Source organism: Meriones unguiculatus (assembly GCF_030254825.1).
Source record: "Meriones unguiculatus strain TT.TT164.6M chromosome 13 unlocalized genomic scaffold, Bangor_MerUng_6.1 Chr13_unordered_Scaffold_28, whole genome shotgun sequence".
NCBI classification, from domain to species: Eukaryota; Metazoa; Chordata; class Mammalia; order Rodentia; family Muridae; genus Meriones; species Meriones unguiculatus.
Window position 1 is genome coordinate 12,306,808 of NW_026843644.1, and position 24,284 is coordinate 12,331,091.

The following is a 24,284-nucleotide window of genomic DNA, read 5'->3' on the forward strand; positions in this document are numbered from 1 at the left end:
TCATACAAAGGGTCTATTTTCATTTTTCTATGTGCGGACATCTACCACAATTTGTTTAAGATGCTGTCTTTTTTCCATTGTATAATTTTGGCTTCTTTGTTGAAAGTAAAGTTCCAATAGAGGTGTGGGTTTATTTCTGTGTCATTCCAATTTTATAGGATTGTACTGTTATCAAGGGTATTTTATTTTTCCACTTAAATTTAATGTTTGCTCTTTCAAGGTCTGTAAAGAACTGTGTTGGAATGTTGTTGGGAAATGGATTGAATCTGTAGACTCCATTTTTAAGAATGCTGCTTTAGAGAAAGGGAATAAAGGGAGCATTTGGGAGGGGAGAAGGAGGACGGATGCAAAGTGAATAAACCGTAATTAATAAAATATTTAAAAAAGAATGCTGTTTTTCTATGTTAATCCTATATATCCATGAGTTTGGGAGATCTTTCCATCTTTTGATATTTTCTTCAGTTTCTTTCTTTAAAGACTTCAAATTCTAGTCAGAGAGGTCTTTCACTTCATCTTGTTTGTGGCTACTGTTCAGGATGTTGTTTCCCAAATTTTATTCTCAGCCCATTTTTTATTTGTATACAGAAGGAATAATGAAAATTTTAGTTGTGCTCCCAGCCACTTTGTGGAAAGTGTATTTCAACTGTAGGAATTCCCTGGTAGGATTTCTTGGGTCACCTAGGTATACTAAGAAATCATCTACGAATAGTGATACTTTGAATTCTTCCTTTCCAATTTGTATCTCCTTTATAACCTTCAGTTCTCTTATTGTTTTGGCTAGGACTTAAGGAGTATATTGAAGAGATATGGAGATATGTACCTCATATGAGTGGAATTTCTTTAAGTTTCTCTCCAAATAATTTGATGTTGGCCCTCAGTTCGCTTTTTACTACCTTTATTATGTTAAGTGTGTGCCTGAATCCTTGTATGCTTGATTTCTCCAAGTCTTTTAACATGAAGGGTTGTTGAATTTTGTCAAAGCCTTTTTTTTCATCTAATGAGATGATCATGTGATCTTGGTCTTTCAGTCAGTTTATATGGTGAATTACAGATGGATTTTCATATACTGCACTCTCCCTGTATTCCCAAGATTAAGCCAATTTTTTCATCGTGTATATCTTTGATGTATTCTTGCATATGTTTTACGAGTATTTTATTGAATATATTTGTGTTACAGACAGCTATTAGCTGTCATATGTGTGCTGGGAATTTAACCCATGTCCTCTGGAAGAACAGACAGTGTTCTTAACTACTGAGCCATACCTCCATACCCATGTTGCTTATTTATGATCATCATTTACATTGCTAATATTTTCATCTCTCCTTTTGTAATTGTTCAAACATACATTTCATTTTTAAAAAGATCATATTAATATTACAGTTTAAAATGAGGTGCTTCAGGTTTCTAGACATGTATGCAGAACTGGAGTGAATGTGTAACTCTTTATAAAAAGTTGAGAAAGATCTTTAAGGTTTTTTATCTTGTTTGTTTGATTAATTTTTGCATATTGTTCAGGATCTTATTATGTACCCCTGAGTGTCCTGGAATTTATTGCAAAGAGCCGTCTACCGTCCACCTCTGTGAAATACACCAGCCTCTGTTTCCTGAGTGATTTTGGAATTAAAGTCATCAGATAATACACCCAGCCTGCCCATTCTATAAGAGTCAGGAATCATTTATACTATTCTTCTCATGTGGGCTCTGTACTGTTTTTCTCTTTACTCTCTCTCTCTTTATCTGTTAATTGACATTTCTCTTGTAAGCCTATATCCTACTAAAAGGATGCAGAAATTAGAGAGGTGAACCTCACTGTTGAGTTTACTCTGAAAAAGAGTTGGTGATCACATTACAACTTGTGTGTCAGAAACTAAGTAGAAGAACCACCAGAATACATTGAAAATATTGTAAAAGAAGGATACATTTCCAGTATTCTAAGTATCATACTTTCTGTTGTACATGTGTGTGGATATTTTAGACTGCATTGACCTACAATGATGTGCATGTGAACTTCACTCAAGAAGAGTGGGCTTTGCTGGATCCTTCCCAAAGGAATCTCTACAAAGATGTGATGCTAGAGACCTACAGGAACCTCACTGCAATAGGTAGGGCAATGAATTTTCTTTACTTCTTAAAATATGGGGAAACACTATTCATTATTGATGTGCTTCTGTAATTTCTCTTGAGGATGAGGAAGAATTAGATGAATCGATCTTTGATTGACCATAGATCACGACTTAAACTTTGTATTATTTCCAATAATAAAGCATACATTTTCTGTTACTGTATTTTAGGCTACAATTGGGAAAGTCATAATATAGAAGAGCATTGTCAAAATTCTAGAAGACATACAAGGTAATTTTCATTGTAAGCTGATATGAATATGGTTCTGAAAAAAATTTTAATATGTTCTGGAAGTTTGAAAGAGAAGGGACAGTGTAAATGATCTGTTTTAAGTGTATTTATTGATGATGACTAACTTGTTACTAAACTATGTACGTCCACGTTAGGTATTTGATGTGTGTTTGCAAGGCACTCCTCTAAGAAAGAATGCAAGGAAATAATACTCACACAAGATCAATGTTTAAATTGTTTACTCATTAGCGCTGAGGTAAAACTGCAATTTGTTTAGTATCCTACAACTCAGATATTGCTAAATGTATTCACAGTAAATAGGTGATGAAACTATATCCAAAAGATTATACTAATCAACTCATCCATAATAAAATGGGGTTACTCATATACTTGTAGTAATGTTGCTAAGTTTTGTGAGAAGGGCAGTTTTTTTAGAGTCAGGAATGTTGTTGTGGAAAAACCATAATCCCTATATCACATGTCTGTGATGAACAAAAATCAAATGCGTGAATGCATCATGGAACCATGTCATTTATTATTATTATTTTAATAATTATATCATATATCACAATGAGTACAAATCATTTTAATATGTGTATATTGAAAGAAACAATGTACCACCCAGAAAAACTAAAAGGTATAGTAGTCCCCATTTTGAGTAGATGTTTAAAAATTGATACCTATTATGCTTTATACGGGCTATTTAGAGCTTCCAGCAGTACAAATAATGATGCAGAGGCTTTTTAATATTTTAAAGCTTAGGCAATTTACTGGGCAGATTCTGAACCTTTTTTTTCCCTAACACAAACCTAGCACAGTGTCCGGATGCATGGCCAGCTCTACTTCTTTGTTCATGGTCATGTCCATCTGTTAACCTCAATGTCATGCTGGTGAATGGTGTGTCATTTGCTTTCTTCTTCCCAGCAACCCTTTCTCACTCAGAAGTTCTGTCCTGCATTTTGCACCCTGCTATCACTTGTTAGCTCTTTATTATTTCCAATAGATAAGTAAGGAAGGGCAAAGGTTTACAAAATATATGACAGGTGATCAGCCATAGAACTAACAACACTATGATTTCATCAGTACTTAGCTGATTGCTGGCTCAGCAAAACAACCAGTAGAGGAGAACACTGTGAATGTAAAAATAATGATGAAAATTCAAAATGTAATTATTCTTTACTTTTAATTCAAACTGCAAAATTAAGTCATGTGGCAAAAACATCCATTAGTGTAATGAATGTGGAAAAGCTGTCATATGTGCCAATTATCTTTGCAGGTATGAAAACAATCAATGTGCAGATAAACTCCCTGAAGATACTCAATATGAAGTCTTTGCACATCACAGTAGTCCCCAGACATGTAAAAGTATGCATACTGGTGCGGACCACTATGAATGTAGCCTATATAGTAATGCCTTTGCAAATAAAAGTCATATCCTAAGACATAAAAGGATACATATAGGAGAGAAACCTCATGAATGTAACCGATGTGGTAAAGCCTATGCATCTAACAGTGATCTCCTAAGACATAAAGGAACTCACACTGGAGAAAAACCTTATGAATGTAATTAATGTGGTAAAGCCTTTGTACGTAACAGTCAATTCCTAATACATAAAAGAACTCACACTGGAGAGAAACCTTATGAATGTATCCAATGTGGTAAAGCCTTTGCATATAACAGTAAACTTTTAGTACATAAACGAACTCACACTGGAGAAAAACCTTATGAATGTAATCAATGTGGGAAAGCCTTTGCATGGAACAGTGATCTCCAAAAACATAAAAGAACTCACAGTGGAGAGAAACCTTATGAATGTGACCAATGTGCTATAGCCTTTGCAGATAACAGTAGTCTCCAAAGACATAAAAGAACTCACACTGGAGAGAAACCTTATGAATGTAACCAATGTGGTAAAGCCTTTGCATCTAACAGTAATCTACGAGTACATAAAAGAATTCACACTGGAGAGAAACCTTATGAATGTAACCAATGTGGTAAAGCCTTTGCACAGAACAGGAATCTCCTAGTACATAAAATAACTCACACTGGAGAAAAACTTCATGAATGTAACCGATGTGGTAAAGCCTCTGCATCTAACAGTGATATCCTAAGACATAAAGGAACTCACACTGGAGAAAAACCTTATGAATGTAATCAATGTGGGAAAGCCTTTGTACGTAACAGTCATCTCCTAATACATAAATTAACTCACACTGGAGAAAAACTTTATGAATATATCCAATGTGGTAAAGCCTTTGCATATAACAGTAAACTTTTAGTACATAAACGAACTCACACTGGACAAAAACCTTATGAATGTAATCAATGTGGGAAACCCTTTGCAGATAACAGTAGTCTCCAAAGACATAAAAGAACTCACACAGGAGAGAAACCTTATGAATGTAACCAATGTGGTAAAGCCTTTGCATCTAACAGTAATCTACGAGTACATAAAAGAATTCACACCGGAGAGAAACCTTATGAATGTAACCAATGTTGTAAAGCCTTTGCACAGAACAGTAATCTCCCAGTACATAAAAGAACTCACACTGGAGAAAAACCTCATGAATGTAACCAATGTGGTAAAACCTTTTCACAGAACAGTCAATTCCTAATACATAAAAGAACAAACACTGGAGAGAAACCTTATGAATGTAACCAATGTGGTAAAACCTTCGTAGATAACAGTGTTCTCTGAAGACATAAAAATCCATGTTGCAGAAATCCTTATGAATATAACTAATGTCATGAAGTCTTTTCATGTAAGACTTATCTTGAACAAGAACACTTATTGAAGTGAAACGCTAAGAATATGACCAATGTGTGAAAAAGTTTGCATGCCATAATAATCTCCATGTACATATAAGAAGCACACTGGATAGAAACTTTTTGAATGAAACCAATGTGATAAAGCATTTTGATGTAATAGTAATCTCCTGTGACATAAAGAACGCATACTAGAGAGAAACCTTATGAATGTAACTAAGGTGGTGAAGCCATTGCATGTAACAGTAGTCTCCTAATACAAAAAAGAACTAACATTGGAGAGAACTCTTATGGATGTAATCAATGTGTGAAAGCCTTTGCATGTAACAGTCATCTCCTAATACATAAAAGACCTCACACTTGAGAGAAACCTTATTAATGTAACTTATGTGGTAAAGCCTGTCATCTAATGAAAACGTGCTGTTCACAATCATCTTCAACATCATGAAAGAATTCATACTGGAACGAAAGACTGAGTGTATTTACATGGTGAAGCTACTCCACATTTGTATAATCTTTGTCATCATGAAAGAATTCATACAGAGAGAAAATTTATGAATGTGTTAAAATGGGAGACCGTTACACATATCTATATTCTACATCCTCATAAAAGTTTCAAAATGGAGAGAAAAATCTGAGACTATAATCAATATGGTAAGGCTTTTGTGTTCTTCTGTTCACTGAATCCAATACAACTCAAACAGGTCAATACAGATGAAAAGAAAATATTGTCATCCAGTTTGATGAAGGACACATAATGTTGAACTGTGATGCCTACCCATCCAATGAGCCCGAAAGTTACAGAGGTTCTGAGCTTGAAAATCATAAACATCTTTAGCGTTTTACAACTGAATTATTTCCATCAGTCATGGTTTAGGCATATGGGATTTGTTTATGTCTTTGAGGAAGTCACCTGACGCAAAATATAGGTTTAACAATCAAAACATTCATATCCATTTGTTCTTTTGTGGTTAGGAAAAGGTATTATGTTTTAGTAAAGAGAATCTGTCGTTTGGGTCAGTCATTATGTTAGGGGTCCAGAAATCATGGTATGGAACAGTCATGTTTTGGGCAACAAAAGCTAAGTAATTAAAGTCGGTCAGCTATTGAGAAGTCTACAGCTTTCCTAGGGACTATGAACTTAAATCCTATAAATCAATGAATGCTGGTAACTAAAAGGAAATACTTAGGACAAATTGCTTTCTCATCTTCCCACATACAATTTGCATTTACATGTTTTGCATATAAAATCATCTTCAAGTATACAAATGAGCAGATAGTAGAGAGAAACCTTACACATGTCTTCAATGTGATAATGTCTTTTCTTAATACAGTTATCTCCAAATACATAAAAGAACATACACTGCAGTGAAACCCTCTGAATAAGCAATGTGGTAAATCCTTTTCATAGGGTTTTCTTTGAAATCATGAGAAAATGTCATGCTGCAGAGAAACCCCATGAATGTAGTCAGTATGGTAAGGTTTTCTGCTTCATGCTACCATTATATAAGAGTAAAAGCCTTACTGTGTGGGCTACATCTTAAAGCCTTTGCATATCAGGGTAGTCTTTGAGAACCTAAAAGAACTCATTCTGTAGAACATCTATTAGAATAAAAGATTTGTTAAGTTCTTTGACCCACCAACTTGCATTCAATTACACTAGATTATTTTGCAGGAAAATTCTAACAGGTGTCAACAATGTATGCATGCATTTGTGACATCCATCCTTATTTTGTTTCCAATTGAAGATTCATGGACCGAAGGCATATGAATTGAAACAATAAGATAATCCATTTTTATTTCACAATTCACTTCAATTACATGAAATAAATCAGCCAGTTGTAAAATTTATGTTGCGTATTAGTGCATTTTCTGTGACCAAACACAAGGTCTAAGGCAACTTCCAAATATGTTTACTTTGCCTTATGATATGAGAGAGGATATGGGATCACTTTAAATTGGGCAAAACAAGTGTCATACATGGCAGCTAAAGTAGGAAACTTGGAGCTCACAACCTCCACCTTTAGCATGAAGCAGAGAGTGGGAACTACAGAAAGTATAAAGCTGAAAACTATCAAGCACCCCCAAATAACATACATTCTCCAACAGAGATACATTTCTTAAAATTTCAAAAATGATACCACCAACTGAGAACGATTCATTTCTATGACTTCAAACCTATGTGTTTGATTTCTGTTACATGAAAGAATTCATGATGAAGAAAATATTTGTAGGTAAGCCTGTAGTTGCCTCAACACCTGAGTTCAGTAATGAATGCTTATATAAGTAAAACATTCGTGAGTAAACATATATTTGTTTAAGAATTTGTTTTAAATTCCATTATGTGATAACTCTTTGTCTTTGTGTGTTTATGTGTCCCTCCATTCTAGTTTCCATGAAGACCAGACCTTTTCATCTGCTCTTCTTGAGACGAGACTGTCTTATACCAGGAATTATAGAAAGTTCTCAAAACCTAACCTAGGTCCTGGGAATGAAATTTGTCTTAACTGCAAAGCCATGTCTCTAGTACTGTAAATATGTTAAATCTTTATGGATCATTGTGATGTCAGGAAGTAGAAAAGAATTCATAAAAGGAAGGAACCCTATTTATACAAAAGAATTGATTATTTGGGACATAATAAATATATTTACTTTCAAGAAAATAAACTTTTTCGAAGGTTTTTATCATAACCTTGCAGGAAGTAAATTATTTACCATGTTCCCTTAAATGTAATGGAGGAGATCACTAACTGATTGTGGTCTGAATTTTGAAACATTGGAGTAGGGATTGAATTTTCTGGATGTGTAGCAAATCCATTCACAGAAGTTTATTAGGTTGTTCTGATATTCCTTCTGTGGTGATTATTCATGTTTTAATGCATTTCAACCTGGTAATAGGTATTTTTCTGTGCAATGTATAGAATGGGATCTCCATCATCTATGTGGTCCATTGCTTATTTATATCAGGCAGTGTGTGATCATAGTTTTAAAAGAAGGGTCTCTGAGAATGTGTGGTATTTTTTTTTATGTTTTCACAAATTCATTTAAGATGTTTGTTTTTAGTCCTTGCTTGGATATCAATATTTAATTAATGGTTAATAGTATGTGTGTGTATATATATGTATATATTGTTTAAAGTTCCATGCTTCTACATGTTCCCATATTTACTATATATAAACATATATTTGTTTAAGAATTTGTTTTAATTTCCATTATGTGATTACACTTTGTCTTTGTGTGTTTATGTGCCCATCATCTTCCTAGAGATTTATCTAGCTTTCTTAGAGATTTATCTAGCCTTCTTAGAGATTTATCTAAGAGATGCTAATTAATGTAACAGCAATGAGATTTATTTCAAAACATGTTGTGTGTTTAGTGGACTATTCATTCTTAGGCTATGACAGATATATGAAGACTGTGTGACACTTTGTGGGGTTTATTTTAGTCATATTTATATGATCTTCAAGTTTATGTTGTCAGTTTTGCACAACACAAAGTCTTCCCACTAAGCTCATTGAGATTCATAAAACTTAGTTGAAACATTACATCAGTATAATATTGTATTTTATTCAAATTATGAATATATTGTCATCTGAGGATGGAAAAATATAAAATGATTTGAATAATAAATGCTACTTGCAAATGAAAATTATACACTCCTGTCTCATTTTGGTTCGTTTTGGTTCTTTCTTAGGAGTAAAGACTTGTTCATAAGACTTTCTCAAAACTGCAAGTGAATGTCAGAGAATTGTCTCAGTGGGTAAATTATTAGTTATTGCTAAGCCTGATGATTTGAGCTCAATCTCTGAGTAGTCCATGTCACTGCTACAGATTTTTCTAATGTTTCTATATTTGGGCTGCTGTATATGCAGATTCACACACTAGCAGATACATAAATATATTTTCAGGCTAAATAAGGGCCAGTGTGGTCATTGGCCAAAAGACTCTATGTGTTCCATGTCAGGAACTTATATATGGGATGTAGATAATAAATAGCAATAATTTGTACTCTCACTAGCACGTATACACAATAACATGTATGTATACACAAACACACTCCAGCATTTTTAAATTTATTTTTATTTTTATTGATTACAGTTCATTCACTTTGTATCTCTGCTATAGACCCCTCCTCATCCCCTCCCAATCCTACCCTCTCTCCCTCTTCTCCTATGCCCCTCCCCCAATCCACTGATGAGGAGGTACTTCTCTCCTTCCATCTGAACCTAGTCTATCAGGTCTCATCTGGACTGTCTTCATTGTCTTCCTCTGTGGACTGGTAAGGCTGTTCCCCCACAGGCAGAGGTGATCAAAGAGCCAGGCCCTCAGTTCAGGTCAGAGACAGTCTTTTTTCCCATTACTAGGGTACCCTGTTGGACACTGAAGTGCAATGTGTTAAATCTGTCAGTGGTACTATATTATCTCCATTTGTGGTCCTTGTTTGGAGTATGAGTCTCCAAAGATCCCTGTGCCCAGATTTTTTCCTTCTATTTCTCTCCTTGTGGAGCTCCTGTCCCCTCCAGTTCTTTCTATCTTCCCCTTCTTTCATAAGATTACCTGTACTCTGCCCAAAGGTTGGTTATAAGTCTTAGCATATGTTTTGATACCCTACTCGATACAGTCTTTCAGTGGCACTCTGTGGTAGGTTCCTGTCCAGATCCTTGTTTTCTCTGTCTTCTGATGTCCATCCCGTTTGCCTTTCTGAATGAAGATTGAACATCTTACCCAGGGTCTGCCTTCTTAATTAGCTTCTTTAGCTGTACAGATTTTAGCATGATTATCCTATATTATATGTCTAATATCCAGTTATAAATTATGAAATTAATAAAGCAATGCAGCCACTTATAGATGACAGAAATTTTTTTTGGTAGAATTTGAAGACTTATTGCTGTTCATTAAAAGGAAAATGGTTCTTTTGTACATCTTATTTTATCCTTTAATTCATTCATTCAAGAATAGACCACTTAAAAATAATAGGTTGGCTCATAAGTACATGTCTGTCATCCTAAACCTAGGTTTCAATGGCAGGGTGATCTCTCTGAGACTGAGGCCAGACTGTTACACAGAGTGTGTTCTCTGTTTGTTTGTTTTTGAGACACAATTTTCTTGTGTTGCTTTGGCTGTTCTGGACTCACTTTGTAGACCCAGCCATCCTCATAATCACATAAATCTGTCTGCCTCTTCCTGGTTGAATGCTGGGATTACAAGTGTGTGCCACCATGCCCAGCTCCACAGACAGTTCTAAAACAGCCATGGTTATGTAGAAATGTCATGTATCAAAATGATTTCAAAATGTAAACTATATTTCAAGTTATAGATGTTTTTTTCCTGAGGTATAGTGTACACAGGGATGCTAGAAATTTTCTGAATTTGTGTTCTCTGTCATTTGTGTAAGTGAGAAATATAGCATTGAATTATCCCCTCATTGATCAGACATCATGATTACCAGATGGCATTGCCTCCTGAGCAATCTAGTTTCATGGCCTCATTTACTTCATTTTCAGTTAAGAACTTGTGGTCATAATCTCAGGGGAATTTCTGTCCATTTTAAAAATTTTACACATATTTCCACCTGGCTTTGAGCAAAGAGTGCCTTTTGAGCTCAGATTTTACATTTTGATCACATTCAGAATAGGACTTAATTTAGCATGGTTCTGAATAGAGAACCCATATTTGAACATATCCATATGCCCTAAGTTAAATCCCAGTGCTTGCTATGTTGAAGAAAACCATTGCTTTGGAAAGGACTCTTATGTTCTTCTTGCCAGGAAAATATCTTTCTCAGGTCTTGTGTCTTGGCTGGTGTAACAAAACACCAACAACACAGGCTCTAAGCAACAATCAATAAATGGGACCTCATGAAGCTGAAAAGCTTCTGTAAAGCAAAGGACACTGTCTACAGATTGGGAAAGAATATAGGGTTCCCTAACCCTATATCTGACAAAAGGGCTAATATCTAGAATATATAGAAAACTCAAGAAGTTAAACAGCAACAATTCAAGTAATCCAATAAAAAATGGGACACAGAGCTAAACAGAGAATTCTCAATAGACGAATGACAGAGAAACACTTAAAGAAATGCTCAATGCCCTTAGTCATCAGGGAAATGCAAATCAAAACAGTCATGAGATTTCACCTTACAGCCATCAGAATAGCTAAGATCTAATGCTCAAATAACAATACATGCTGAAGAGGATATTGAGAAAAAGGAACCCTGCTCCACTCCTGGTAGGAATGTAAATTTGTACAATCACTTTGGAAATCAATCTGTCACTTTCTCAGACAATTAGGAATAGTGCTTTCTCAAGATTCAGCTATACCACTCCTAGGCATATATCCAAAAGTTGCTCAAGAATACAACAAAGACATTTGTCCAACCATGTTTGTAACAGCTTTATTTGTAATAGTCAGAAGTTGGAAACAACCCAAATGCCCCTCAACTGAGGAATGGATACAAAAATTTTGGTAAATCTACATAATGGAATATTATTCAGCAATAAAAAAATAAGAAAATCATGAAAATTGCAGGCAAATGATGGTGACTGAGAAAGATCATCCTGAGTGAGGTATCCCAGAAGCAGAAAGACACACATGGGATATACTCTCTCATAAGTGGATATTAGATATATAATATAGGATAAACATACTAAAATCTGTACAACTAAAGAAACTTATGAAGGAGGAGGACTCTAGCTAAGATGCTGAATCCTCATTCAGAAAGGCAAAGAGGATGGACATCAGAAGAGGGAGTAAACAGGGAATGTGATAGGAGCCTACGACAGAGGAAATCTGAAAGGCTCTACCCTGCAGGGTATCAGAGAAGATGCTGAGACTTGTAGCCAAATTTTAGGCAGAGTGCAGAGCACTTCATGAAAGAAGTAGGAAATAAGACATGGAGCGGACAGGTGCTCCACAAGGAGAGCAAGAGAACCAAAATATCTGGGCACAGGGGTCTTTTCTGAGACTGATATTCTAACCAAGGACCATTGATGGAGATAAACTAGAACCCTGCACAGATGTTGCCAATGGCAGTTCATTGTCCAACTGGGTTCCATTGTAATGGGAAGAGGGACTGTCTCTGACATGAACTGATTAGCCTGTTCTTTGATCACTTCCCCCTGGGGGGAAAGCAACCTTACCAGGCCACAGAGGAATCCAGTGAATCTATTCCTGATCAGCCCTGATAGACAATGATCAGAAGGAGGGAGAGGAGGACCTTCCCTATCAGTGGACTTGGGGAGGCACATGTGTGGAGAAGGAGGAGGGAGAATGGGATTGTGAGAGGAGGAGGGAGGGGACATGGAGGGAAAAATGGAAAGAAAAAAAGACACAGAAGCCAGATATATAAGCTCTCATTGGTCAAATGACAAAACAATTTAAACATCAAAATGATCTGCATATCTATATCCTCCCAAAATTCCTGTATTGAAGTCCTGAGACCAAAAGTAACATAACTGCATGAGATCTTTGGGAGGTACTCAGGTCTGGGAGGTGAAGCCCTTATAAATAGGTTCATAACCTTATTGAAGAGATCCTATAAAATCATGTGGCCATTTAAAACACTGAGTTTAAAGTGAGAACATGACTGTAGACAAGCATGGACCCAACTAGACCTCATAATTTAACTTTAGACTTTCCAGAGTTCACTACTATGAAAAGTAAAGCCTTTGTTTATAAATCATTTGTCACTTAGCTCCAGCAGACTAAAACAAACAGTAACAGTCAAGTCCACTACAGAAGACACATAAATCATGAATCCATATTGATGTAAATGTATGGCAAATGCATTAACATTCTGATGAGCACCAAAGACACAGAATGTCAAGGTACTCATGGGGGTGCATGGTGTTAACTGTATAGCAGAAAAGCCTGGAAAACACTGATTACAAGTAAGCAAAGTGAAAATATGTCCCACCTGATAGGACACAATGTGTTACACTTTTGTGATACCCTTGTCCCAGTTTATGTATTGATGCATGAGAACACAGAGAGCTTATAGAGAGACTATAAAAATAAATAACCTGGGATATTAGCCATATAATACAAGATAACCATGTTACAACCCACAGACCTAAATAAACTAAATAACATGCAGGGTAGAAGAGAGGATACTTGAATCCCACTAAGGAGGGGACAGACATGGGAAGTGGAGGGAGAGAGGAAGTGGGTGGGAGAGGGAATGAAGAGAGAAACAGGATGGATCAGGTGGGGGAAAAGTGCAGATGGGGATGAGAGGGCTAGGAGAGAAGGGAAATTAGTGTTGCAGCATCTCTGAGATAAGATGAAGACCTGAAATTCTGGAGGTACCTGGGAAAATATGTGGTTCTCTTGTGTATCTGAGATGCCCAGCAGCAGGGATATTGAGACTGAAGTGGACCCATCTTGTAGCCAGTGGAGGGAGGGGGACACCAATCAACTCACAAAACCCTCCACCCAAATTTGTCACCTACAAGACATGCAGGAATAAAAGATGGAATAGAGATTGAGGAAATGGCCAACCAATAACTGGCACAACTTGAGACCTAACCCATGGGAAAAACTCAACTTCTGACACTGTTAATAATATTCTGTTATGTTTGTAGATAGGGGACTAGCTTAACTATCATCTGAGAGGCTTCATCCAACAGATAATGGAAAGTTACAGAGACTCACAGCCAAACAAACATTAGGCAGAATTTGGAGAGTCTTGTGAAAGAGTTAGAGGAAAGATTTAGGGAGCTGGGAGGGGGGTAGTACACCAGAAGACTTACATATCCAGCTCACCTGGGACCATGGGGCCTCATAGAGACTGAACCACCAATAAAAGAACATGCCTGGACTAGTCCTAGGACCCCTCCACATATGAAATTGATGGGCTGTTTGTCCTCAAGTGGGTCCCCTAACAATTAGATCAGGAGCTGTCTCTGACTTGGGCTCCTATCTCTGTTCCTCCCTCTGGATCTCATTTTCCTAGCAGGGCTGCCTTGTCTTGCCTCAGTCAAAGAGGAGGCACTTAATACTGATGTAACTTGATGTGACAGGGTGGGTTGGTTGGTGGCTATTTGGGGAAAATGGGTGAATGGGATGAAGGCGGGACTCAGAGGAGAGGAGGGAATGAGGTTGTGAGTGGGATGTAAAATCAACAAATAAATAAATTAATGAAAACAAAATACAATTGACCCATAGTCATCAAAAGTGACAGGATCGTGAAAAAGATGATGGCACTATTCCATATTGAAAGAGACTAAAAAGATAAGAAAACAATACAACACTTAAATGTACCAACTTCCTCGACAATTATGTGAATAATAACATAGTCAACATAGCCCAAATTAAATGCAATAATGTGTCATCGTGAATTACCAGTTTTGATAACTGCACTGTCATTATGTAAGACAAAGTTCTTGTTTGTATAAAATCAACACTAAACCATTTTGAGTGACAGGGCAAAAGGTCAGCAGCTTCCTCTCAAAATGTCCAAAGTGAAAGAGCAATTAACTGTACATAGTTGGAACAATCTTCAAGTTTGTTATTGTTTCAAAATTGTTGTGGGAAAGCTACACGTGGTCTTTAACTCTAGCACTTGGGAGGCAGAGGAAGGCAGATCTCTGTAGGTTCAACACCAGCCTAGTCTACATAGGGAAGCCCAGGACAACCAGGTCTCTGTAGAGAGAATTTGTTTCAAAAAAACAAACTAAATAAAAATTGTTGTAAGGAGAACAATGTAACTGAAAACTGAACAAGATTAAAAACAAAGCTGATTCTCCACACTGGCTGTCTGGATAAGACTATGTAAGAGATTGAAAAATGAAATGTCATGACATTTTGGAGCAGCAAGAAGATTCTCTAAATACAGCCCACAGTCTTATTTTGTTTATTGTGTATGTGTGAGTGGGAGGAGTGTTCATGATGTAGGTAAAGGATGAATACTAGTGAGCACATGGGAAGGTCAGATGACAACTCTGTCCCTTCCACCTTTTCAGGAATTCAGGGATCAAACTCAGGTCTCCAGACTTGCCCAGGAAGAGCCTTTATCTGCTAAGCCATCCTACCGACCTGCAAGCGATTCTCTTAAATGACCTCAATTAGGTAATAATGAGAAAAAAAATGTGAAGGGTTCCTTCTCCTAAACAATTTCTTAGGGATGAATAAACAATGAAAAGAGAGAAGAGTAGAACATTAGTACACTAGTGCTACCAACGACTAACAATCATCCAAAAACAACCTAAGCACCTCCTGAGACAAGAGGATGCTGGGCTGGTAGCTAAAATTCCTTGCAAGTGTAAAACTGGATTAAACCTGAAATAAAAGAGCTTTCCCAGCTCTACAGTAACCTTGTTATTACATCCTGATTATCTACACATAGCAACACAAAGAAATACAAATAGGAAAATAAGCCGGCATGAACCCTTCATACTCCTGGTTGTGCAAGTCCATCAAAGTATAAACAACAATGTATCTGCCAAACTGTTCCTTATGAAGAATTCTCTGAGGAATAAAGAGAACAATCAAATCACGTGGAAGCTAAGTGAGAGAAAGAGAGCACCTGCAGTGGCTGTCTTTACTTAAGAAGAGTCACTTCATTCTGGAATGCCTGCACATAGGTCCTCAAACAATGTTCCTAGAAATGTGCATGGATTCTGTGGACTTTCCAAGTACCCTGCTTTCTTTCGACCCGAATGTCCCAGCTCCCCCACCCCACGAGCCCCAGGGCAGGCAGGAGGCAGAACTGGACTCTCTGTACTTGCTTTCCAGGAGGCCTGGGCCTGAATCACTCTTCCTCAGGATGCAGGGCGCAAAGTGTATCCCTAGGAACTCCACACAATATGCTCCCGCCCTCCCATCACTGGTGGCCAAAGGGGGCGGTCCCAGGTACCAGTAGCCAGCACAGAAGCTCTTGTCTGAACACGGGCAGGCACTCCCGACCCGCCTAGCCCGCCAGCCCCTGGCTGCAATGCTGAGGCTTAACCCTGCGACCGCCTGCCGGGTGGTCCCTCACACGTGCCCACAGCCAGCTAGGCTCTGACACCTGACCCGCTGTTCCTCCACCGTGGGAATCAACCTTCTAGCCTCCCCGCCACCCAGCCTCAAAGCCCCACCCCGCCCAGCCTACTGGAAGGCTGCAGGGCTGGAGGCGGAGCCGGGGGCGGGGAGAGGCGGAGGGGGAGCCCGTGGGGAGGCAGAGCGGAGGAGGGAGGCGGAGGCAGAGCCAGGGGAGGCGGAGCCCAGGCAGCGCCCACCCCACAGCCTTACCTGGCTTCTCCTGGTCTCAGCCTACCAAGATGAAGTAGTCCACTAGCGGAGTGCCTGGAAGAGGGTTCCCGTCGCTGCCCTCGCCGCCGCCGCCCATGAGGTCCGGGAGGAGCTCAGAGTTTTCCCTTCAGCGTCTGTAGCTATAGCAATGGCACTTACATCACACTTGACAATGGAGGCCCGCACTGCGCCTGCGCCGAGCCTCGTGACAGCCCCTCCCCCACCCTACCCGAGAGGGTTCCGCCTTCGGGTTCCTCCGAGGCCTCTCGGACCCTCGGCTTGGACAGTGGGCGGCTGGGCGCATTCTCACCACCAAGGCCGAGCTCTTAGATGCCCGGCCTCTGCCTCAATGCCCCCCTCCCCTATTCTTTATTTTCCTGTATCAGGGGTCTTTCCTTCTGCCTTCTCTCTCTCTTTTGCAGTGTGGGGAGAAGGGCATGGAGGGTCGCGGGGTCACTGGAAAGTTTGCACTTCCCTGCTGCCTGCTTGCCACTGGTCGCACAGCAGAGATTCTCCCGCCCTCTGCTGGAAGGTTGGAATTTGCACCTCCAAGGCTTTTTGCTGCACGTTTCCTGCTTATGTTGTGCAGAGGGGGATTTTAGAAACAAGACACCGAGCTGGCGGGGGGAGGAAAAGACTTGTGCAATCCTCAGAAGCGCCTATGGTTTCTGGGATTCCTGGGCTGGGGGCGTTCACCTTGTGCTTTCCTCTGAGTGCCCAAGAGAGTTGGGTTCCTCCTAGGGACAGGGCATCAAGGCATCCCAGGGATCCTCCTGAAATGGCCCTGTATCCTCCCCCCCGGCCCTGCCCACCTGACTTTCACTGCTTTTTTGTTTCAAGGCTCTGGTAGCTGAAGCAGGTGTTAACTTCCAAGTTGTTCTGCTGTGAAAACACAATCGAATAAATTCATCGGGCTCTTTGTCCAGTCAAGAGATTATCCTAGTCAATTGAGTTTATATTTTATTTCTTTATTTTTATTTTTTTAATTTCCATTAGTTACAATTTATTCAGTTTGTATCCCCCCATAGCTCCCTCCCTCTTCCCCTCCCAAATGCCACCCACCCTCCCCCATCTCCACCCATGTCCCTCTGCCAGTCCACTGATAGGGGTGGTTTTCCTTCCCTTCATTCTGATCCTAGTCTATCAGGTCTCATAAGGACTGGCTGCATTGTCTTCCTCTGTGGACTGGTAAAGCTGCTTCCCCCTCAGGGGAAGGTGATCAAAGAGCAGGCCAATCAGTTCATGTCAGAGAGAGTCACTGTTGTCAAAATATCCGCTACTGATGTTTTCAGATTTGGCTGGCACAACACTTGGATGAGTTTACTTTGTCACTTCTTAATGATCATGAAGTTTTAGTAGTTGAATATGAACCCAAATTAAGACTGAAGTTTTCAAAACCTGTGGTTTAAAAACTATCTTTGTAAGGACATCAGTAGCTTAGGAGTTTGATCCTTACATGTTGTATATAGTAGATGCCAATGTGCTTAGTGCAACACATACACCCTCTGCCAATGACTAGCAGAATGCTAGTGACTAGAGCTGTGAACTCAGAGTCATGAGCTCAGACGCTCTGATTGACTAGTTCGCTTTTATGGGCCAGCGTTTCCCTTCCCGATTCCGTGCTGGTAATTGAACTTATGGTCTCATACATGCTAGGAAAGCCTTCTACCATTAAGCTATATTCCCAGTGACAGGGCAGACTTTTTCAGCAGGGGTCTGAGCTGCCCATTTGGGCCGGGCCATGATAGAAGAATTGAAACTGAGGGGGTCCTTTAAGTCAGGACCTCCTTTGTAAATGGTTCCTCGTCGGCCGGGGGAGTCAGCATAAGTGATGAAGAGTAGGTTGGTTTTCAAAATAATTAAAGCAAAAAAAAACCTCCCACCACATTTCCTGTAGACATTTTCCCCGTCATGTCCCTGGGAGCTCTTCCTCTACCTTTTCAGAAAAGAGTAATCTCAATTCCTCGAGAGACAACCTGTTCCATGGCTTAACAGCAGAGTTATGAAGTCAGAGTTGGCCCCCTGTAATCTCCCACATGTTCTCTGAAGCTACCAGAAGGGGAGGGACACCACATGACTGTGTGTGATTTTTTTAAAAATTATTCATGTGGGGTCCCCTCCCCCACCAATTTTACCTTCTTTTTGAAATTTGAGATAAGGGACTGGAGAGATGACTACACAGTTGAGAGCACTGTGTTTCTCTTCCAGAAGACCAGATTTGACTCCCAGCATTTGCTTGACAGTCCACAACCATCCATCTGTAACACCAGGTACATGGGATCCTCCTCTGGTCTCCTCCAGAAACAGACATGCATGGGGAACATGAACATGCAAAATCCACACACATAATTTTTTAAATCTTTTTATACCTGTGATAAAGTTTATATATCATCAAATTATATGTACACTCCAGTGGCATTTAATATATCTCACTGTTGGACAATGAATACATCTATCTAGTTTCAAAATATTTTCCTCTACTTCTTCTTCTTCTTTAAAATCCATTAAACAGACACTACCATTTCCATCCCTAGTCCCTGCCAATAACACTTGCTTTCTGATTCTATGGGTTTGCCTATTTCATATTGTAATGCCAGGTTCATGGGACCCTCAGAGACCACCAGGAGATGGTGTAATAGACGTGATGCAGTAGCAAGAGAGCTTTATTCTGAGAGTGATCAAACTCAGGACCCAAGTCCCACTGACACAGCAGTAGAGAAGTGTGACCATGAGCTTTGAGTGAATAGGATTTTTAAAGGGAAAGTCTGATCAGGGGGTGGGTTTCCATGGCAACAAGCAGGGGAGCACAAGTCTTGGCTTACAGAATTGAGTGAAGTTTAGCAGTGAGGGGTGACCTTTTCTGAGACACACAATCACAATGGCTACATATAATCACAATGGCTATTTTTTTCAAGCATATCTGAAACATCTGAATTTTCCCACCCGATTTCCAAATGATTCCCATTGATTATTACAAGGGAGTTTGTCTCTATTTTCTATGAAGCATTTATTCTGTTACATTTCCTAGAGGCTGTTGCTAGGAGAGTTAACTTTGTTTTCTGCCAGGTGTACATTCTTTGATATTTCCTGGTACCTGAATTCAATTTCCAGTCATGATCTTTATTTCAAAATGGAGTTATATTCAGGCTAACTTAAACTCTTCAATATAACTTGAATTAATCATGATTGGTATATTGTTTCCTAGGTTTTTGGGTTTGGCTTGTTACTTGGGTTTTTGAGACAGGGTTTCCCTATGTTGCTTTGGCTGTCCTGGAATTCTGTTTGTAGACAAGGGTGGCCTAGAACTCACAGACATCTGCCTGCCTCAGGCTCCTGAGTGCTGGTATTAAAGGTGTGAGCCACCACACCATCCCCTGGCTTGTTTCCTAGTTTTATCCCTGCTGTATCATTAGTACTCCCTTCTTCTAAATCAGATCATCAGTAATGCATTCTTCCTTACTGTTGAATAACCCTCCACTGTATGTACAAACCAGGCTTTTCTTATCCACTGGTGGTTTGGGGCATTATTTCTGTCTAGCACCATGACCATGTATAGAAAGTATATGAGTGGGGCTAAAGAGATGGCTCAGTGGTCTTAACTCTAAAGCACTGGTTGCTCTTCCAGAGGTCCTGAGTTCAATTCTCAGCACCCACATGGTGGCTCATGACCATCTGTACTGGGATCTGATGCCCTCTTCTGGCATGCAAGTATACATGCAAATAGAGCACTCACATAAAATAAATAAATCTTTTTTTATTTATTTTATTTTTTTTATCAGTTACATTTTATTAACTCTGTATCCCAGCTGTGTCCCGATCCCTAATTCCCTCCCAGTCCCTCCCTCCCTCCCTCCCTCATCTCCACCGTGCCCCTTTCCAAGTCCACTGATAGGGGGGACCTCCTCCCCATTCATCTGATCCTGTTTTATCAGGTATCTTCAGGACTGGCTGCAAAGCCCTCCTCTGTGGCCTAACAGGACTGCTCCTCCCTTCGGGGTTGGGGAGACCAAAGAGCCAGTCATTGAGTTCCTGTTAGAAATAGTCCCTGTTCCCCTCACTTTGGGAAACCAATTGGTTACTGAGCTACCACAGGCTACATCTGAGTGGAGGTTCTAGGTTATATCCATACATGGTCCTTGGTTGAATGTCAGTCTCAGAAAAGACCCTGGGCCCAGATATATTTGGTCCTTGTGGAGCTCCTATCCTTTCCCCATCAGACTAACTCCCAATCTTTCTTATGATTCCCTGTACTCTGCCAAAGGTTTGGTCATGAGTCTTTGCTTTGAAAACACTGCTAGTTAGAGTCTTTCAGATGCGCTCAGTAGACTCCTGTCATACGTTCAATGCACATCCCCTCTGTCTTTCTAAATGAGGATTGATCATCTTACCCCATGTCCGCTCAATTGATTATCTTTTTTAGGCGTATAGATTTCATTATGTTTATCATATCTTATAGGTCTATATAACTGAGTATATCCCATGTTTGTCTTTCTCCTTCTGGGATATTTCACTCAGAATGATCTTTTCTAGATCCCACCATTTGCCTGCAAATTTCATGATTTCCTCCTTTTTGATTGCTGAGTAGTATTCCTTTGTATAAAAATACCACAATTTCTGTACCCATTCCACCATTGATGGACATCTGGGTTGTTTCCAGGTTCTGGCTATTACAAATAGAGCTGCTATAAACATGGTTGAGCAAGTGTCCTTTTTGTGTACTTGAACAAACTTTGGGTATATACCTAGCAGTGGTATAGCTGGGTCTGGAGGAAGCACTATTCCTATTTGTCTTAGAAAGCGCCAGATAGCTTTCCAGAGTGGTTGTACCAGTTTACATTCCCACCAGCAGTGGAGGAGGGTTCCCCTTTCTCCACAACCTCTCCAGCATGTGTTATCGCTTGAGTTTTTCACCTTGGCCATTCTGATGGGTGTAAGGTGATATCTCAGGGTCGTTTTGATTTGCATTTCCCTGATGGCTAATGAGGATGAGCATTTCTTTAAGTGTTTTTCTGCCATTCGATATTCCTCTGTCGAGAATTCTCTGTTTAGCTCTGTTCCCCATTTTTTAATTGGATTACTTGGTTTGCTGCTTTTCAGCTTCTTTAGTTCTTTGTATATACTGGATATTAGTCCTCTGTCAGATAAAGGGTTAGTGAAGATTCTTTCCCAATCTGTAGGCAGTCGTTTTGTTTTGATGACGGTATCCTTTGCTTTACAGAAACTTTTCAGTTTCATGAGGTCCCATTTATTGATTGTTGCTCTTAGAGCCTGTGCTGTTGGTGTTCTGTTCAGGAAGTTGTCTCCTGTGCCAATGAGTTCTAGGCTGTTCCCCACTTTTTTTTTCCAATTGATTTAGGGTATCTGGTTTTATGTTGAGGTCCTTGATCCACTTTGACTTTAGTTTTGTGCAGGGTGATAAATATGGATCTATTTTCATTTTTCTGCATGTAGACATCCAGTTGGTCCAGTACCATTTGTTGAAGATGCTGTCTTTTTTCCATTGAATGGAATTGGCTTCTTTGTCGAATATCAAGTATTCATGGGTGTGTGGATTTATTTCTGGGTCTTCTATGCAGTTCCATTGTTCCTCCTTTCTGTTTCTATGCCAATACCATGCAGTTTTTATTACTGTTGCCCTGTAGTACAGCTTGAGATCAGGAATGGAGATACCTCCAGATGATCTGTTGTCATACAGGATCGTTTTGGAGATTCTGGGTTTTTTGTTTCTCCATATGAAGCTGAGAATCTTTTCTTCAAGGTCTGTAAAGAATTGAGTTGGTATTTTGATGGGAATTGCATTGAATCTGTAGATTGCTTTTGGCAGTATGGCCATTTTCACAATGTTAATCCTACCAATCCATGAGCATGGGAGATCTTTCCATCTTCTGATATCTTCTTCGATTTCTTTCTTCAGAGACTTGAAGTTTTTCTCAAACAGGTCTTTCACTTGCTTGGTTAGAGTCACACCAAGGTACTTTATGGTATTAGTGGCTATTGTGAAGGGTGTTGTTTCCCTAATTTCTTTCTCAGCCTTTTTGTCTTTGGTATATAGGAGGGCTTCTGATTTTTTTGAGTTGATTTTGTATCCTGCCACTTTGCTGAAGGTGTTTATCAGCTGAAGGAGTTCTCTGGTTGAATTTTTGGGGTCGCTCATGTATACTATCATATCATCTGCAAATAGTGACACTTTGACCTCTTCCTTTCCGATTTGTATCCCCTTGATCTCCTTTAGTTGTCTTATTGCTCTGGCTAGGACTTCAAGTACTATGTTGAAGAGATATGGGGACAATGGACAGCCTTGTCTTGTCCCTGATTTCAGTGGGATTGATTTAAGTTTCTCTCCATTGAGTTTGATGTTAGCTATAGGCTTGCTATATATTGCCTTTACTATGTTTAGGTATGTGCCTTGTATCCCTGATCTCTCCAAGACTTTAAACATGAATGTATGTTGGACTTTGTCAAATGCTTTTTCGGCATCTAAGGAGATGATCATGTGGTTTTTCTCCTTCAGTTTGTTTATGTAGTGGATTACATTGATGGATTTCCATATGTTGAACCACCCTTGCATGCCTGGGATGAAGCCTACTTGGTCATGGTGGATGATATCTTTGATGTGTTCTTATATTCGGTTTGCAAGTATTTTATTAAGTATTTTTGCGTCAATGTTCATAAGAGAGATAGGCCTGAAGTTCTCTTTTTTTGTTGGGTCTTTGTGTGGTTTAGGTATTAAGGTGACTGTGGCTTCATAGAATGAGTTTGGTAGTGTTCCTTCTGTTTCTATTTTGTGGAATAGCTTGAGGAGAATTGGAGTTAGCACTTCTTTGAAGGTCTTGTAGAATTCTGCGATGAAGCCATCTGGTCCAGGGCTTTTTTTGGAGGGGAGACTGTTAATGACTACTTTGATTTCCTTGGGAGATATAGGGCTATTCAGTCTTTCTACCTGATTGACTTAGTTTTGGTAGATGGAATCTTTCAAGAAAATTATCCATTTCGTTTAGATTCTCAAATTTTGTGGCATATAGGCTTTTGTAGTATGACCTAATAATTGTTTGGATTTCCTCAATGTCTGTGGTTATGTCCCCATTTTCATTTCTGATTTTGCTGATCTGGATAGTTTCTCTCTGCTTTTTAGTTAGTTTGGCTAAGGGTTTGTCTATCTTGTTGATTTTCTCAAAGAACCAGCTTTTTGTTTCATTGATTCTTTGGATAGTTTTATTTGTTTCTAGTTGATTGATTTCAGCCCTTAGTTTGATTATCTCCAGCCGTCTGCTCCTCTTGGGTGTATCTGCTTCTTTTTTTTTTTCTAGGGTTTTCAGTTGGGCCATTAAGTTGTTTGTATGTGATGTTACGAATTTCTTCTTGCAGGCACTTAGTGCTATAAATTTTCCTCTGAGCACTGCTTTCAATGTGTCCCATAAATTTGGGTATGTTGTGCCTTCCTTTTCATTGAATTCTAGGAAGTCTTTAATTTCTTTCTTTATTTCTTCCTTAACCCAGCTGTCATTGAGTAGTAAGTTGTTCAGTTTCCATGTGCTTGTCGGCTTTTTGTTGTTTCCATTGTTGTTGATGTCCAGCTTTAGTCCATGGTGGTCTGATAGAATACAAGGGATTATCTCAATCTTTTTATATCTGTTGAGGCTTGCTTTGTGACCCACTATATGGTCTATTTTGGAAAAGGTTCCATGCGGTGCCGAAAAGAAGGTGTACTCTTTTGAGTTTGGGTGAAATGATCTGTAGACGTCTATTAGGTCCATTTGATTTAGGGACTCTGTAAGTGCTTTTATTTCCCTATTTGGTGTCTGTCTAGTTGATCTGTCCCTTGGTGAGAGTGGAGTGTTGAAGTCTCCCACTATTAAGGTATTAGGATCAATGTATGATTTAAGCTTTAATAATGTTTCATTTGCGAATGTCGGTGCTCTTGTGTTTGGGGCA

General features: G+C 39.2%; 1 protein-coding gene and 1 pseudogene across 1 annotated transcript in view; both read left to right on the forward strand.

Moving 5' to 3' along the window:
* Window positions 1-1,988: 1,988 nt before the first annotated feature.
* On the forward strand, window positions 1,989-5,568 carry LOC110543203 (zinc finger protein 431-like; annotated as a pseudogene).
* A 10,932-nt stretch (window positions 5,569-16,500) lies between these two features.
* LOC132650603 (zinc finger protein 260-like) overlaps window positions 16,501-24,284 on the forward strand; it is a gene marked incomplete at its 3' end in the record, with an annotated part of 153,824 nt that continues 146,040 nt past the window's right edge. The window contains exon 1 of the mRNA XM_060375952.1: window positions 16,501-16,638. Coding sequence (XP_060231935.1) covers window positions 16,501-16,638 — 138 coding nt within the window. The remainder of the gene's footprint in view (window positions 16,639-24,284) is intronic.